At 33.3% G+C, this 17,259-nt stretch overlaps 1 protein-coding gene across 3 annotated transcripts in view; it reads right to left on the bottom strand.

Annotated features, from left to right (window-relative positions):
- Tmprss15 (transmembrane serine protease 15) overlaps positions 1 to 17,259 on the bottom strand; it is a 127,410-nt gene that overhangs the window by 83,371 nt on the left and 26,780 nt on the right. For all 3 annotated transcript variants that reach the window (XM_087213657.1, XM_087213669.1, XM_087213663.1), the window contains 4 exons: positions 13,517 to 13,625; positions 8,817 to 8,923; positions 5,027 to 5,167; positions 4,252 to 4,401 (listed from right to left, as the gene is read on the bottom strand). In XM_087213657.1, the coding sequence (XP_087069783.1) occupies positions 4,252 to 4,401; positions 5,027 to 5,167; positions 8,817 to 8,923; positions 13,517 to 13,625 (507 nt within the window). The remainder of the gene's footprint in view (positions 1 to 4,251; positions 4,402 to 5,026; positions 5,168 to 8,816; positions 8,924 to 13,516; positions 13,626 to 17,259) is intronic.

Raw genomic sequence — 17,259 nt, 5'->3', positions numbered from 1 at the left:
TTACCCACTCTAGGGCAGGAATAGCACTCATACCTTTAATCTTACCCAGAACTATGCCAAACCAATCAGTGGACTGATTTAGTAATCATACACCCTTGATCCCAGCACCACACACTCTAGATCCACCCATTTCTGAAAATCGTCTCCCCCCATGACTATGTGAGACTTTGAGGGGACATCTTAATTCTTTTATTTTTCATACTTTTGATAATTGAGCCAAATAACTATTTTCCTTGCCATCATACTACTTAACACAGTATCTCAGATATTTGTTGTCTCTGGGATACTTTTATGTCATGAAAGGAAAATAGTTATAATACATGGCACTTTTCATATATCACACATTTTTCTAAAAACATTTTTAGGTATTCAATTTAATATTTGTTACATGCCTCTAAAATCAGGTCCTATTATCCTGGGCCTCACCTTCTAGATGTGGGAACTGAGGTAGAGAGGAGAGACTTAAAGGGAGGTCAGATTTAAATTCAGGTAAGGCTCCACAGTCTACATTTTAATGATCTTTGGTTCCTCACTTTGCTGCCTTTCAAGTATTAGAACAATTATGATTCCAGTGAGACAGACAACGAAAGCATCATTTTTCTTTGGGCCATCTCGGCCTATTGTGACCCCTACTTTTCTGAATTCTTCACATGTCACCAACCTCATTTTCCCTTGGTGTTATGAATAAATGAGCACCCTACATCAATGCTGCCCTACATCTCCCCCAATTCCTTTTGTTTCTAAGAGGTACAGAGAAACCCTGAGTGAGGGCAGTGTGCAGATTGAGGAGCTCTGTCTCTACCAAGACCTTCAGAAGGTTTGGAAAAATGAAAGGGATTAGCTGTTTTTTCCCTACAGCAATGTAATTCAAAGTTTATCTGTTTCATTTAGGTTTTCCTGTCATTTAAAGTGAAGGCAAAGAAAAAAATCTTTACAGTAGGAGAGATTTAATTCTCTTCTCATTTGAGAGGCAGGATGTTCTGATACATAAAGAAATCCAGTTGGAAGAAAGATGCCCCTGGGGGTGACTAACTGGTAGATTATGAAATCACAGATAGGAGAGTTGGGGAGGACCTATTAAGCCCTACCATCGTCCTCATTACTTTGCAGCCTCTGGTGCACTCTGATCTGCTCTACCTTATCTAATTTTAAATAACTACTGCTACATGACTTCTCCAGAGACTTCATTTCCCACTCAACTATTTAAAATCTCCACCTGACATTCAACCTATTTCACTTTGGTCAGTTTCATCTTTTTTAGTTATTTAATCTGTTGGCAAGCTGAAACCATTTTTCTCCTCTAATGTACTTGTACTCTTCAAATAGCAGTGGAATTATTTTACCTTTGTTATGATGACCTAAAAGTAGAAAAATGATAATTTGAACATCAAAGATTTCAACTACTTGAAAAAGTATCTGTCAGAGTCAATAGATATAAATATTTTCTGGACTTTTCTCTAACTATGCTTGCCCAAGTGTGGTAGAGATTGTAAAAAGAATTATACTTAAGAAAATGAAAGGATCCTATTATTTGACTACTTTAGGCCCTCTTCAGAGGGCTGTGATGCTGATCACTTAGAGGGTTAGTCTTTAGCTATGCAGGCCAATAATTTATCCATGGGGGATTAGGCTCTGGGGAATAGCTTACTGGAAAAAAAAAAAGATTAAAAATGTGAGGGAATACGCATGTCTTCATTTGCAGTACTATTTTTGTTCTTATGGGATTGGTCATCTATGCAAAGCACATATTTTATGTGTAGGTCCACACTGGTAAGTTACCAAGATCTTGTCGCTACATTCAAACCGTATCCAGTATGATGTCTTCTCACCACATCTGTTGCCTGATCTGAGTCCCAAGATCCCTTCTCTGGGTCAGGGGACAGCTTTGCACTGGTCTCCCTGTAAACACTCTTGTCCTTCAACAATCCATTCTCTGCCTATCAGTCCTTGTGACTTCTGCCACTCTTGCACTCAGTAACCTCAATTAATTCCCCTTTCCCTTTGGGAAAAAGCCAGCATCACAGAAGCACCACCATCATCTGGACCCTGCTGCCTCACCTGACTCCAGCCACACTGGCCTCCTGGCTTTTCAAACAGGACAGACGTGCTCATCTTGGGAGAACAAACTCTGTTAGTTCCTTCCATGTTGATTAGTCTATATGGTTATTCCCTTTAATTCTTTGAAGTTTTGTTTCACATGCCATTTTTTCAAAACACCTACACTGGTTACTGTGTTTTAAATGGTCCTACAATTTTCCCTCTCCGAGCTTTACATTTTATGAGCCCACTCCCCCACACTGAACATGCCAGAATGCACCTTTCATGTACACCCCTTACTTTCTTTCCTTGATGTACTTGTGATCTATGAAAACAGATAATCTGGTTTATTTTGTCCCAAAATGCATGAGGTGTGCCTTAATAGGACCTCCATCTTGAAAAAGATGCTTCTTGAATAGAAGAGTGAAGGATTAAAGGGAAAGAGATTTTTGGTGATGACTATGAAAATAGATTAAAAGCAGCCATTTTATAGTAAAAATATTTGGATCAAGTTGAAGAAGTATGATAACAATATTTTGATATTTTCAGTATGTCATTATCATTTCTTTTTCCTGAAAAAATTAACTGTGAGTCCTTGTAGTAGATGCCGATCACAGATGACATTGAGTTAACCATTTACTTTTCAGATCATAAAAACAAAAATATTAATCTTTACAATAGAAGTGATCATTAATAATAAATTATAAAGTATGTGTGATTAACACTTTTAACATAAACTGTTTCATTCAGTCTATAAATTATTCACAAATTACTTTCTGATTCAAAATTTTCGACATTCATCCACACATTCAAAAAACAAAAGGAAAAAGAAAGGAGGTGCTCAGAGAAAAGTGTTTAATGGAAAAGATTTCAACACAGGAGTCTGACAGACTGCAGAAATGGTGATATGTGACCTGTGCCCTCAATATCTAGAACCATGCACAGTTAAAGATTTTAATTTGTATTTTGGATTGAATTGTATTTTTATTAATGACCACAGCAAATCATGGTGTGGGATGGACTTCTTCCATTTTTTGTTTGAGAAAATTATATAAGCACACAAATTTTTGTCATCCTTTTCAAAAATGTTTTTAGTTTTAAGATTCACATTCCTTCTGAATTTCTAGCCTTTTTTCAGTGATTACATTTGATACAGATATTCCTCATTTAACAACCTATATGTTTAATGACTGTCCAAGATTATAACCAAGGCATGCTGTTCCAACTTAAGACTGGCCATTTATAGAGTACTGTAATTTTTGTTGATTGTATTGTATAGTACAGTACTATAGTTTTACATTGTTATACATTTCAGTACTGCATGTAAGAGTTATGCAAATAAAATCAAAGTCATCAAGTTAGAGTTTCCTCTGAGCATTTCTTGGTTATGAATATTGTAATGTACATATTATATCCAATTCCTCATTTAGCAAGCAATTCATTCAACCACCTAGTCGCAGGAATGGAATTTGGTTATTAAAGGAGGAATGTCCGCATAATGAATATGTGCTTCCAATGCTTTTGGCAATGACCTTCCCGCTACTAGTTCCTTATCTCCAGATACTTCTCCATAATTTTAACTTTCTTAGTCAAATATTGTTGTCTCCAATGTTAATGTTTCCATTTGCAATTCAATTTTAATAGTCCATTCAAATAAAAACATGAGCATGTCCACAAGACATGTTCTACAATCAACTATCCATAAGGTTTCCCAGAAATAAGCCTCTCTCCATTTCAAAATGGAATGATATTGCATATAGAGGAATTCTTAAATAAAAATATATAAGTTTAGCAGAGTTCCAGGGTACAAAATCGATATCCAAAACCTGATTGTATTTTTGTACTCTAGCCATGAATAATCAGAAAATGAAATCAGGTCAAAACAAGCCAACAATCAGGAAACTTAATTACCTCCCAGTGGGCTCATTTAATAACAAATGGCAAATCTAGAGCACCAAACTTGTCTCCTTGTCTCTAATGGCCCTTGTTCACTTCTGAACATCTTATGAATGAATGAATATATAAGGTAAAAGAATATATTTCATGAAACATACTTTTATATCTATTTGATTACCATTTTTCATGTACATGGATTTATTACCACATGATTTAACAAAAATATCTGAAAAGCCTTTTTCATTTAATACTGCTATCTTTAAACTACCAAATGCATATCCCTTTTCTTTTGATTCATGAAGTAAATATAAATTATACCTGAAATATTGCCGAAAGTGTGGTCAGAATTTGGTCCAGTAAAGGGAGGGAAGGTGATTCCCTGAATCCTTTCCCATTCATTATCATCATTTAGATCCTGGACCCAGAAACAGAAGCCATCCTCAAAATTACAGTTTATTTTCTCATAATCTGTGATTAAAAAGAAAGAAAAAAACCTTTCAATTTAATAAACTATATCAACAGATTACATTGAAAGTAATCTCATTTTTTACATCTTATAATTGAATGACATGCATATAATAATTTTTATTAATTTTAATTATTTCACTCCATTTAGTTCTTTTTTAAAAAAACTCAGCTTCTTGTTTAAATTAATGCATTCCTTATACCTATTAGGTGGTTAGCAAATACAAGCTTTTGTTATTTAAATTTTGTATCTTGTCTCCATTGGTTCATCTACATGAACTTTGTCCTATACTTTCCTCTTCAAACTAAATTTAATACTTTGAGCAAAATTAAGTTTATGTAGAAATTTCTCTGAATTATTTTATGCTGATAATTTTTACTTATAATATTTTCAGTATATACAATGTTAATTTAATTTTTACATCAACATAATTTTTCTCAAAAAGACTATTTGATTCCCATGAAGAATATTAACCATTTTCTTCTTTCTGTTTCTTAAGTATCAAGTAAAGAAAGATGCACATAAAAGATAGTAAAGACCTTGGAAAATGAAAACTTTAGTTTCTACTACTTTTAAAATTCTATTAAAATATTAAGGCATCTGAAAATTAAAAGGCCAATTACTTACTATTAAGCTCATTGGTGTTAAATACAGCATATGATGCATTGAAGCCAATATAATCATTTTCATCAGATTGGATAAAAAAGGTGACAGTAACTTGGTTGGAAAAAATTCTGATTATCCCCGGATCCATTTCAGAAAGAGAAGCTACAAAAGAATATGAACAATTGTTACATATCTATAGTCATTGCATCCATCCATTCACCCGTCCTATTAATTCATCATTTTATTGACTGATTCATCAGTTCTCTCTGATATCATGCAGTTAATGAAAAGCATCACTTGTATGATTAATTTTAATTGGAATTTCTCTTCTCCTAAGCATTAGAAAAGCTCAAATTATTATAAGGTTTCATGGTTTTAGAAAAGCATATTTCTCATTTTTAATTACTGGGAACAAACAATATACACATATACAAAAACAAAGAAACACAGTTTTCATTGAAAAAGTTTCTTTGAGAAACACAAAGTTTAAGCAATTATCAAACTAAAAGTTTCACTCTATTAGTTATGTCTTATGCTACATTAACAGAAGTTAAAAGAGAATCTCAATAGTGAAAACTAAGAATATGTCTTTGGCTCTCTTCCCATATAACTTTAGGATCTCAAAATAATAGTGGGTGAGTTAAGGATTGATCCAATAGCATTTTTATTGTTCTTATTATAGTTCTGCCTTAACTCTAAGCTACTTAGGACATATCTTTCTATTTTTGATTCTCAAAAGTTAGTACAATGCTTGTCATATGAAACATTCTCATATGATGAATTGATAAAAATCATTATCAGACACATAGAAATATATAGGGTCCTCTAAGAGGGTGAAAATTGATTCTCAAGGGCAAAAAAAAATTAATTTTTAAAATGTAAAGCTCAAATATACACACATAAGCAGATAGATAGAATATATAAAATATTAAAGTGACATAGGGACCAGTAAGAAAAAAGAGGTCCAAAAAGGTTTTTTATTGATGGCTATAATGAAGAAATTATGAAGAATGGTTTGATATTTTTGTTGGACAATCTAAACTAAGCATCAGATTCAGGTCTGTATAAACCACCACTCTTAAAGGTTGGAGAAAATCAATTTATGTTATTTTTTGAATTTCAACAAGAGACACATTGTGATCTATTGAATAGTCCAGAAACTTTTCATTTCTCTTTCTTGTTTTAATTTTCACACCATTGGAATCCTTTTGCATGTGGCTTCTAGAAGGATCTGAATAAGGATAGTGACTGAAAGTCTCTGTTATGGCTTGTGTCTAGATGTCCCTCCTAAATTTCCAAGCAGTCTTTTTCAAAGGTGGCTGAATCTAGAATGTGTGAGGCTGAAATTAAGCATGCGTGATTATTAAACCACTACACATGAGTGATTGGTTTGGCATGGTCCTAATGCTGACAGTCTAGATGGGGCAAAAGGGGTAACAAGACGCTGTTAAGGTCCCCTGTTACTTTTGCTCCCCTGTTCCCGCCATGTTATTTCTCCTCTGTGATGCTTTTCTGCCATCCACCCTGTCTTGGAGCCAACCAATTATGGACTGAAACCTCTATGAACTGTAAGCCAAATAAACCTTTACCCCCTTTAATGTTGGGTTTTGGATATTTTGTCTCAGAAAGGAGAGAAAATTAACACAGTCTCCTTTGATAGTTGTAATGAGTTAGTTCTTCACTTTTAAAAATGTTATTGTACTGGTCTAGATAGTTCAGGGCTTATATTCTGAGTTCCATTAACCTCCTTCAAAAATGCACACAACCTCTAGAAAAGTTGTAGAATATGTGTCCGTATAATTGTGTAAAACTTTCATCTATTTTTATACTTTTCTTAACCAAAAAGAATTGCAGATTAAGTGAAAGGCAGGTATCCTATGCATCCATAACTGTAATAAAAGGTATAGGGCAAAGCTGGAGTTCTATAGTAAATATTCAATTTAGTCTTACCTCCGTGTCTTACTAGTCTTCTGGGCATCACTTTCTTCTCTTGTCATATACCATCTCCCATAAAGTTTTATAATAAGAAGTAAATAATTTCTTTGTGCCACAGTGAATGGAGAATAGTAGTGCCCAATGAATGTTAACTATTTTTTCTCTTGCCAATTAGATTTTAAAGGGAAAGATTATGACTTAATGCTTTCCGTGCCTCTATCATTGTGCCAGAGAATGGGAACCTCGTAGTCAATATTTGAGCACTTGCATAAAGATGGGAATAACTAACAGAGTTTGTTTACTTCAAAGAGGCCTTGTGGTGAAAGAAAAAACAACTATATAATATTTTTAGAAGCGGAAATTTTCCTAATATTATATTATAGTTGATAGAATTTTTTGACATTAATTCCTTGAGAAATCCAGTGTTTTCATCTAAAATTCATTTTTTATGGATATTAATTTATATAGACTTGACAATTAGTGACTTAAATGTGAATTGTCATTTGTCTTCTAAAAACAATGACTTGGGTAAGTAGATTTTGTGGAAAAGGAGAATAGGGAAGCATTAAAAAGAGGGAGGGGAGTTTGGAAAGAGAGAGAAATGGACAAGAGTGTCAGACTTTTTACCAGAGTACAGTTCAACAGATGTAGTTCAAAGATATTTACTTTATCCCACTTATAAAATTACAAATGCTGCCATTAAAATAGTCTGGACGATATAAAGGACCTCTAGTATATTAACCATATTTCACTGAATGTCCCTGATGAATTTACTATATGTGCTGATTTCATTGATGAGAAATAAGCACATGCCTTGCTAGAAAAATTCAGACTGATGAGTTATAAAAATTGACTCTGGAATTATTAAGTATGGGAAAAATACTGTGGTGTACAGAGGAAGAAATTCTTGATTTAGCCAGGCAAGATGATTAGGTAATCTTTGGAAGTTTCTGGAAGGGACAACTCTTTAAGTAGTTCTTGTTAAACTTTTTTCTGTATACATCTCTATCAACAGAAGTGAGAATACACAAAGTGTCCCAGTGAAAGCATAAAGTTTATTGAAAATGCTTTACCTTGAAAAATATTTGCCATATATTACTTAGTTTCATATCCACAATATGTTTCTTTTTGTTGTAGAACAAACTAACAGTTCAGGAAAATCCATTATATTTATTACAGAGGGTTGGGGGCTAATGGGACAAGTGGGCTAGCAGACATATATTACTAGTGCCTTCCTTGGCTTCTTCTCAGCTTCAGTCACCAACTGTTATGTAGCAGCAATCTGACCTGCACCTGTACTGACTGCTTCTTATGTTAGACTCTTTTTAACTGCTTTGTTTGTTTTAGTCCTTCAAGAGACTGAAGAGCAGAGTGCACAACGAACAAAGAATAGAGATTATAAATGTTTATAATCCCTTCAGTGTCAGAGAAAAATAGAATAATAATTAAGGCATGTCTGATTTTTGTCTAATGGGTAATAACATTTAAACAATGCATAGGAAATAAATATATAATTATGCATTCATATGCTTTTTAAAGCAGCCATTATAAGAAAATGTGAAATAATTATTTTATTGTGAAGTGATTATTTTGCTATAAATTTTTAACTTTATAATCAATTAGTTATAACTTTACAACCAATTTTGCTATTTTTAAATTTTGCTTTTTAAAATTTATTTTTATCAGTACTTGTTTCAGTACATAATGAATACATTTATTGTGGGGAAGTGGTACACGTGTGTATCGACTAGTCCCTTTCAGTCAGTTGTGTATATTTCAAGTTGATATTAAGTTTAAAATCACAAAGGGAAAACATACTTAAAACATCCATTTATCTTTTGATTTTGATAAGGAATTATATATTTGTTTTACTTACCTCTTAAAATCTTGCTTGGTCCCACACCTTCATAAATATTTAATAAATCTGTATAATGTATATTAAAGGAATTAAAGCTTAGTTGAATTGAAAGTCCTTGGTTTACACTAAATTAAAAGCAAAAAAATAGATTATAATACTTTCAGTCATCATAATCTTTAATAGATTCTATATTTTAATGTTTTTTAAGTTAAAAATCACATAATATGAGATCTATCCTCTTAACAAACCCTTAAGCATACAGTACAGTATTGTTAACTTTTAACACAAAGTTGAGCAGTGGATCTATAGAGCTTATTCATCTAGAACAAGTGAAACTCTATCCATTGGACAGCAATTCCCCATTGTTCTGTTTTTCTAGCCCCGGCCTCCATCATCCCACTTTCTGTGAGTTTGACCTAGGATTAGTGGATCATATAATTTTTCTATATTTAATTTCTTTGAGGAAACTACATACTGTTTTCCATAGCAGCTGCACTATTTTTACATTTCTATTCATTCATAAAGGTTCAGACCTCTCTGCATTCTTGTCATAACCTAATGATAGGCCATCCCATTGGATCTAAGGTATTTTCTCCTCATAGTTTTGATTTACATTTCCCTGACCATTAGGGATGGTGAGCATCTTCCTATGCATATTGGTTACTTGTATGCTTTTTAATAAATGTTTATGAAAGTCTTTTGCTTATTTTTACCACATTAGTTAATTATTTTGATATTAAGTTGTAGGAAATTCTTGTACATTTTAGATATTAACACTTAACACATATATTATTAGAAAATGTTTGCTTTCACTTTATGGGTTGCCTTTTTACTCTGTTGATTGTATTTTCTGTTGTGCAGAAGCTTTGTACTTTGATGTAGTCTATTCAAATATGTTTGCTTGTATTACTCATGTTATTGCTGTCAGATCCAAGAAATTAGTGCAAGACCAATATCAAAAAGTGTTCTTTTATTTTCTTCTAGGAGTTTTATTGTTTTAGATCTTACATGTAAGTCTTCTATTCATTTTGTATAAATTTCTACGAAAATTTTAAGATAAAGTTTTCCTTTGAGCTTTTATAAGGATTTCAGGTTTTCTCAGCACCATTTGTTGATGTGATTATCAGTTCTCTCTTGTACAGTCTCAGTACTCTTTTTGAAGATATTTGACTATATATGCAAAGGTTTATTTTGTAGCTTTCTATTGGTCTCTGTGTTTCTCATTATGCCAGTATATTACTAGAGCCTCAAACTGTGTTTTGAAATCAGGAAATGTGATCCTTTTAGTTTTGTTCTTTATTATAAACATTGTTTTAGCTTTTCAGTTTCCTGTATGGTTTTAGAAAAATTTTAGGAGTTATTTTTCTGTAAAATTGCCATTAGTATTTTGATAGGGACTGCATTAAACTTATACCTCAATTTGTAGTATGAACACTTTTAATAAGAGCTAGTCTTCCAATCCATATACGTTGTCCTGAAAGCTATCATGCTCCACAACTGTTACTGACACACTTAAATGCCTTGCCTACTAATATATGTGACTCAAAGAAAGATTATTTTATGTATCCTTGTATTCTTCAACACTTTGTAGAAACTAGTACATGATTGTTGATGTAAGAAATAATCTGCTGTAAAATATATTGTATGTAATTTTCATATCAGTGTAGGAAGAAGTCTGACAGGTTTGTAAGAAAGTATAAATTTGATATTTCAATAAAATATTTTAAATTTTAGGAAATTTGGGGAAAAAGTGTCTAGGAAAGTGGTGGAGAACCTATGACATGCATGTCACAGCCAACTGTCTGTTATCACTGAAAGCTCTAAAAGTTTTACCATCACTGGTCTACTGCAACCAATATTTGCAACTCCACTGCTTCACTGAAGCATCGGGATCAGAAATGTGAGCCTTCTCAGAATTGATACTAGAGATAGAACAGAGAAATGAGGTCACACTGTTTTCTTTTTCCCTGTGTTTCAGAGCAACCAATTCATTTGCAATAAAGACTCAGACATTGGAAAAGCAAAGGTAATATTAAAATCTAAAGTTTTTATAATATTAGACATCTTTGTTATCTTTTGAATTTTTATAAAGAAATTCATTTGGTATTTTATATTATTAGATAATCTTTTTAATAGTCCATTTTTATTGATCTTGTAGTATATGCTAGGCAATTTATATTTATTTTTAAAAATTTACAATGATTGATTCCAGTAATCAAAGAATCTGAACTCTATAGATGCAGGTATTTGGGATCAGAGAGTTTTATTTGTCTCAGATCGTACTTCTTTAATCTGAAGAAACTAGAGTTGAACATACATAGGCTGTCTCTAATATCCACATTCTTACTAATTCGCAGTATGTTAAATGTAACCACAATGTTAATGGTAGATGAGTACAGCCCCAAATATAGTTTCATTGCATATTAGATATTTCCCCACTACTTATTTTGTCTTCCAAGTATTTAAAGAAATCATTTGTTCACCCCTACTTCCATCATGACTGGGGGAAGGAAAACCCCCAATTATATGGTAAATGTATCTTTGATATAGCTTTGAGGAAAAAGTTAGATTAATTTATGTGACTAATTGAATTATAATTTTATCATGAGGTATTTGTTTTAGGATAACATTTTTTAATTTTTAGGTTTCTATAATCTTTTCTGCACCAATATTAAATTCTTAAAGTTTTAAATAATGAAATGGATATAAAAATAATAAACAAAATATTAAGATGGTTATTTTATAAATGATATTGTCATGATAGTAAAAGCTTTTTTGTGTGTTCTGCTTATAAGTCTTTAAACTTAACCTACCTTAATTAAGAAATGAATTTAAATGTCTAAATTATTTTATTTAGTATTAACAAGGTTCTAAAGATTTTGTGAATAAATCATTACATAACTTCATTTCAATACTCCTTATATTTATATGAGAACAAATTATTTTTCCACTTGGAATATCTGAGTGGAACATCAGTGTAATGGTGTAATGGTTGATATCCAGATGTCTCCCTAAAGCCTCATATTTGGGGCTTTGGGGAGGTGATTGGATCATGCGGATTTGGTACTTATCAGTGGATCAGTCCACTGATGAGTTTATAACTAAATGATGTGATGCTAGGAAGTGAGGCCTAGTCAAAGGAGGTGGGTGATGGGTGTAGCCTGGAAGGGTCTATCTCTTTCCCTCCTCCCTTGATCTCTCTCTTTGCTTCCTGACCACTCTTCCCAGAACAACTCTCCTCTGCCGTGCCCCTCTGCCATCTCATCCTGCTGTGGAACCAGCCAACTATGGATTGAAACCTCTACAAACTGAGCAAAAATAAACCTTTCCTCTTTTAAGTTATGGGTGTCAAGTATTGTGTCCCAGTGACAAGAAAATAGCTAAGACAATCAGATATTTGTGCATGTGTGTGTGGTGTGTGGTGTGTGTATGTGTGTGTGTGTGTTTTGAGACAGGGAAGGACTCACTTTATAACTCAGAGTGACCTTGAACTCACTGTGGTGCTCAGGCTGGCCTCAAATTTAAAATGATCTTCCTTTCTCAGCCTCCTGAGTGGTGGGATTACAGGTGTTTGCCACCATGCCTGGCTAGACAATCAGATATTCCTCTTCTATGCAAGATGCTTAGGTAAATATTAAGGTTAATTAGCAATCAGCAACTTTATTATGTTGATCATCGTCATGATTGTATCAGTCAGTTGAATTAAGAGCTTGGAAGTCAAATATGTAGTAACTCATCCAAAAATGATTCAAGATACAGCAAACAGGACATGGGAGCTGGGGGTATAGCTCAGTGGTGGAGTTCTTGCCTACGAAGTGCAAAGCTAATCAAATCACACTATTGAATATTTTCATACAATTGTTAGCATAATAATAAAGGAATTATAGTTAGCTTTCCATATTCCTGGGTTCTGCATCCAAAATTCAATGAACTGTAGATCAAAAATATTTAAAAACAAAAATTATATCAATACTAAACATGTACAGATTTTCCTCCTTGTCCTTAAACAAGGAGTATACCCACTATTTACATAGTGTTTACATTGCATTAAGTATTATAAGCAATCTAGAGATTTAATGTATATGGGAGACCAGATTTCATGATACAGTGGGGCATGTCTATAATCCCAGCAACTCATGAGGCTGAGGCAGTATAGCCAATTTAGTGAGATACAACCCCCCAAAAAATTAAAAGAAAAGAACTGAGGGTGTCACTAGTACCACCTGGCCCCAAATATGGCAGAATGCACAGAGATTCTATGTAAATATCAAGTCATTTTATATAAAGCACTTGAGTATTAACAGATTTTGGCATCCACAATGGTGGGCATCCTGGAGCCAACCCCCTGTAGGCACCAGAGGAAAACTATATTCTGTAGACAAGTACAAATGATGTGAAACTCTACAACAGCCCATGTGTACTTGTGCACTAATTGCTTTGGCAGTACAAGATTTCCGCCAGTCACAGGGGAAAAGAATTGCTTCAGTGTCCAATGATATGGCCCCATTTATTAAACAGTATTGTTCAAGGACAAAATATCTTTTCAAAAAGCCAAGAACTACAGAAAAACTTTTTGAATAGTTTGTCCGTTGGGAAGACTTTGCCTTATAGTTAATGAAAATAATAACAATTTAAAGAAAACACTGAAAGCGCTAAGACCCCGCATCAAGAAAAGACTTCAGAATTAAGCAGGATGTAGAAGTCTGCATCTTACGTACCTTATGATCCACTGGCAAACAACACTTGATGTAGACAGGTTTGGATAATGGGGAGCCTGGAAAGACCCGGATGATCCAGTCAACAAATATCTTCCATCACAAGGGGTGGCTGCAGAAAAATGCCAGTTAATCTCAGACTGTGCTATCTTTTCTAATGCCACAATAGAGCTATTATAGATGTACCATTCTGTCTCTGAGCTCAAAAGCAGGGGTAAAAATGTAAAGGAAAGAACCAGGGAATTAAAACACTACATCTTTTCTAAATTCTTAAAAATATAGCACAGATTATGTTTGCAACAATATTCTGCAACAAAGTGAGGGTCAAAAAAAAAAAAGCCAGCAAAAGAATTTGTAAAACCAACTTGCAAAGCTGGTGAAATTTTGATAATTCTTCAAATTCATCATTAAATATTTCTTAGAAAGGGTATCGAAGGGCTTTTGGTGTATAAGATCATTACTCTTTCTGAAAAGTTGAATCACGTCCCTTACGGCAGAGATTCTTCTGGAGCTGACAGACTCTCCTTCAGCCCCTTCCAAGGTACATGATTATATTAATCTTTCACATCTCATGCAATCAGATGACAGCAAGTGACTAAGCTGCTTAGTGAGCTATTGTAAATGTAGTCGAGTTAATTTCTAAATGTGATTTCTAAAACATAACATCCCCCAACAAACAAGCAAATGACACTTCTGTAACATTCTTCCTTTGCCTCTGAGCAGGTCATAACATATCCTTTGGAGGGGCCTCAGGGCAGCGAGGGTGGCAGAGCAGGAGTGGGTATCCTCAATGCCTATAAAGGGCAGCCCCTTCACATTTTTTGGACATTTTTTGGACTGTGATATAGGTGATAAAAGAACTGTGGCCGTCTCAAATTGCTAAGATTGTCTATCATAGTGTTTAATACAATATGCCTTCCAGTTTTCCATGAAGGTGAAAATTTTTTGGGGGGAGGTCGATCTACATGTTCAATTCTGCTCTCAAAGTTGTCTAGTAAATTCCTGCATGTAAGTAAATGAAGCTATGAAATTACCACAATGATGGACTTCTTACAATAACAAAATTTAGAATGTTAAAATATTACCATTTTAAGATATAAGATTGTGTTAAGGGCTTTGTTAGGTATTACTTCATTTAATTTTAGGATTTTTTAAAGACATTAATTTTATATATGACAATGAATCAAGATATGCTTCTGGGAAAAAATATATCGCAGCCATGAATGAGTAGTATTGCTGGGTGTTCATGATTATGACTATGTAGACTGCTGAGTGGTTTGTAGTGCAGCATCAGAAAAATAAAATTCTGAGTGGGAGAAAATGAACCTGTCTAATAATATCAGCCACTGTTGCCTGTAATGGGATGGAGTGACTAAGGGTGTGTACTTAGAACCTACTGAGAGCGCCCTCTGCTGGCCCAATGTTTATTAATTGTATTTTTGTTCAGGAGATTGGATTCCTCAGGATATACAGTATATAAATCAAACATGACCTGTACCTGCCTACCAAGGTCTATTATTCACGTACACATGCAGTATGCAAATTATGAAGACACTTGCCGACTTTCAAATAGGCCTGCACCTTTGCCTGAAAGGTTGTGAGTCAGCATCTTTCTTTCCCATAGGTCAGCTAAAAAGTGAACTTTCTTGCTGATGCAATTCTAATCAGAAGAGGAAAACAATTCAAAGGAATCTTGGTTAAGCTATAGTCAGCTATAAGTTGTGCAAACCTAAATAACCAAAGATGAAGAAAAGAAGCTGCGTGAGGAAGTCAACATTAATGTGACACTATTAATAACACAAACTGGAATGAGATCTCAGAGCTGGTGCAAAGTAAATAAATAAATAAAAGCAAAGGTCAACTGCATACAGAGAAAATGCATATTAAGTTAATTTTATGATTTTTTTCTTGAATCGACCCAAGGACTTTGTGATGAAAATTATGCCACCAAAATTTTAAGGTAGTTCTAAGGGAAAGTCCATGAGACTTCTGGGCTCATAATTGTCAATGATTAAAATGATAAAACAACTTGAACTCTTGAATTCTTGCTGGTTAAAAGCAAATTAATTGATTTATTTTCCACTGCCTTATCTTGCAAATGATTTAAATTCATTTACCAAAAATCAATACAATCTTAACTTTAAAGTGCAAAGAAGAGAGTAAAGAAAATGAAAAATGAGGAAATAGAGGTTTCAGGGAACAGTGACATGAAGGACAATGGCTGCTAAGGTTGAGTAAACAAAAACCACAGAGATGCTGATGAATAATAATACAGTTCGAGTATGTCTTTAAAGGAAACTTAGGTAATTAATTCAGTTCTAACACAGAGGATCTATATGAGTTTACAGATCAGAAAAATAACTCATTGCTTTAAAACTTCAAATTGTCACTTTTATATAATATTCTTATGACTATTTTTGAAATACACTGATATTAACTTACCATAAAATTATGAACCTTATATGAGGTTAGAGACCAAATTACAAATGTGATATTTTTCTAATTATTTAATTCATCTAATGCATTAATTTTGCTTTTTCCCGCACTTAATCTTAACTTTAAATAAATCAAGTGATAGTCATATCATTATGTAGACTTCATGTATGTATCTATCTCTGATATACATTATGTTAGTTTTGAAGCAGAAATCGACATCATCTTTGTCACCTCACGATGGCACACTTGTATCATATTCTACCTAGAAAGATTTTGGAAAGTGCCTGAAAATCATAGCAAACAAACAGTGCTTTCTTTCTTTTTGAGTAACTTAGTCATATAAAATAGATTAGAGATATTATGTAGACTACCTTTTCCATGAATATATTCTGAGTTCATGTCAATGTATGTAGTGAAACTCTGTGGGTATGGATTTTATCCAAGAACATCTGAATGGGGATTGTTGAGTGGAAATCTCTGCAGCAGTGCTGCCTTTTGTTGAGTTACTACTGGCAAAGAGACCAGTGCCCATCTTATAAACTATGTTCCAAGTCAATAGGTAATTTTTAAAACTTTGGTTCTCATTGTAATCTTCATTTTCAATTAATGTTAAGCAAGATGAGAAAAGTAATGAATGATATGAAAAGAATGAGCAACAACGGTAGCTGCAGCCCTTAACTAGTTGTACTCACAATCAATTTTAAAACTATTATAAACCTGACCAAAACTGTTCAATTCATGTTTTCTGGCTAATTTTTCAAAAACAAATTATAGAATTATTCAAATGGTTCTTCATATTGCTTGCTCACCTACATGTACAATTATGTGGTAATCTACTTAGATATGTTACATATGAAAATTAATTTTCTACTTAGATACTGATTTCTGCTAAACTTTCCTAAGGGAACCCAATTATAAAATGAAGAAATAAGAAGAAAGAAGACATATCTAATCAATTAGAATCATAGTTAAGGCTATTTAAATTTCAAAGAATAACACTCCCAAAGTGACAAAATACGCAAATAAAACAGATTTATTTTTATTAATGGGACAATAAGTTGTTAATGATAATTGTTTGCATTATTCACTAAAGTACAAGAAGCAAATCAAAGCAACAATCAAAATTGAGTGATACTCACTGAAGTATTTGCAATTCAAATAGCAAAAACACTGCTATGATAGTGAAAATGTCTGACAAAAGCATTGGTAATAATGAGTGATACTGTAGAGGTAAGGATTCAAGTTTAGAGTAGTTCATTATTAGGATGAACAAAAATTAATGACAGACATTACTGTTTGAAGCATCTTTC

The sequence above is a fragment of the Heterocephalus glaber genome, unplaced genomic scaffold (assembly GCF_053883595.1).
Source record: "Heterocephalus glaber isolate CG9 unplaced genomic scaffold, H.glaber_assembly_v1.0 deba00000122, whole genome shotgun sequence".
Classification (NCBI taxonomy): Eukaryota; Metazoa; Chordata; class Mammalia; order Rodentia; family Bathyergidae; genus Heterocephalus; species Heterocephalus glaber.
Note: the sequence above shows the minus strand (reverse complement) of the source record. Positions and strands in the feature narration are given on the sequence as shown.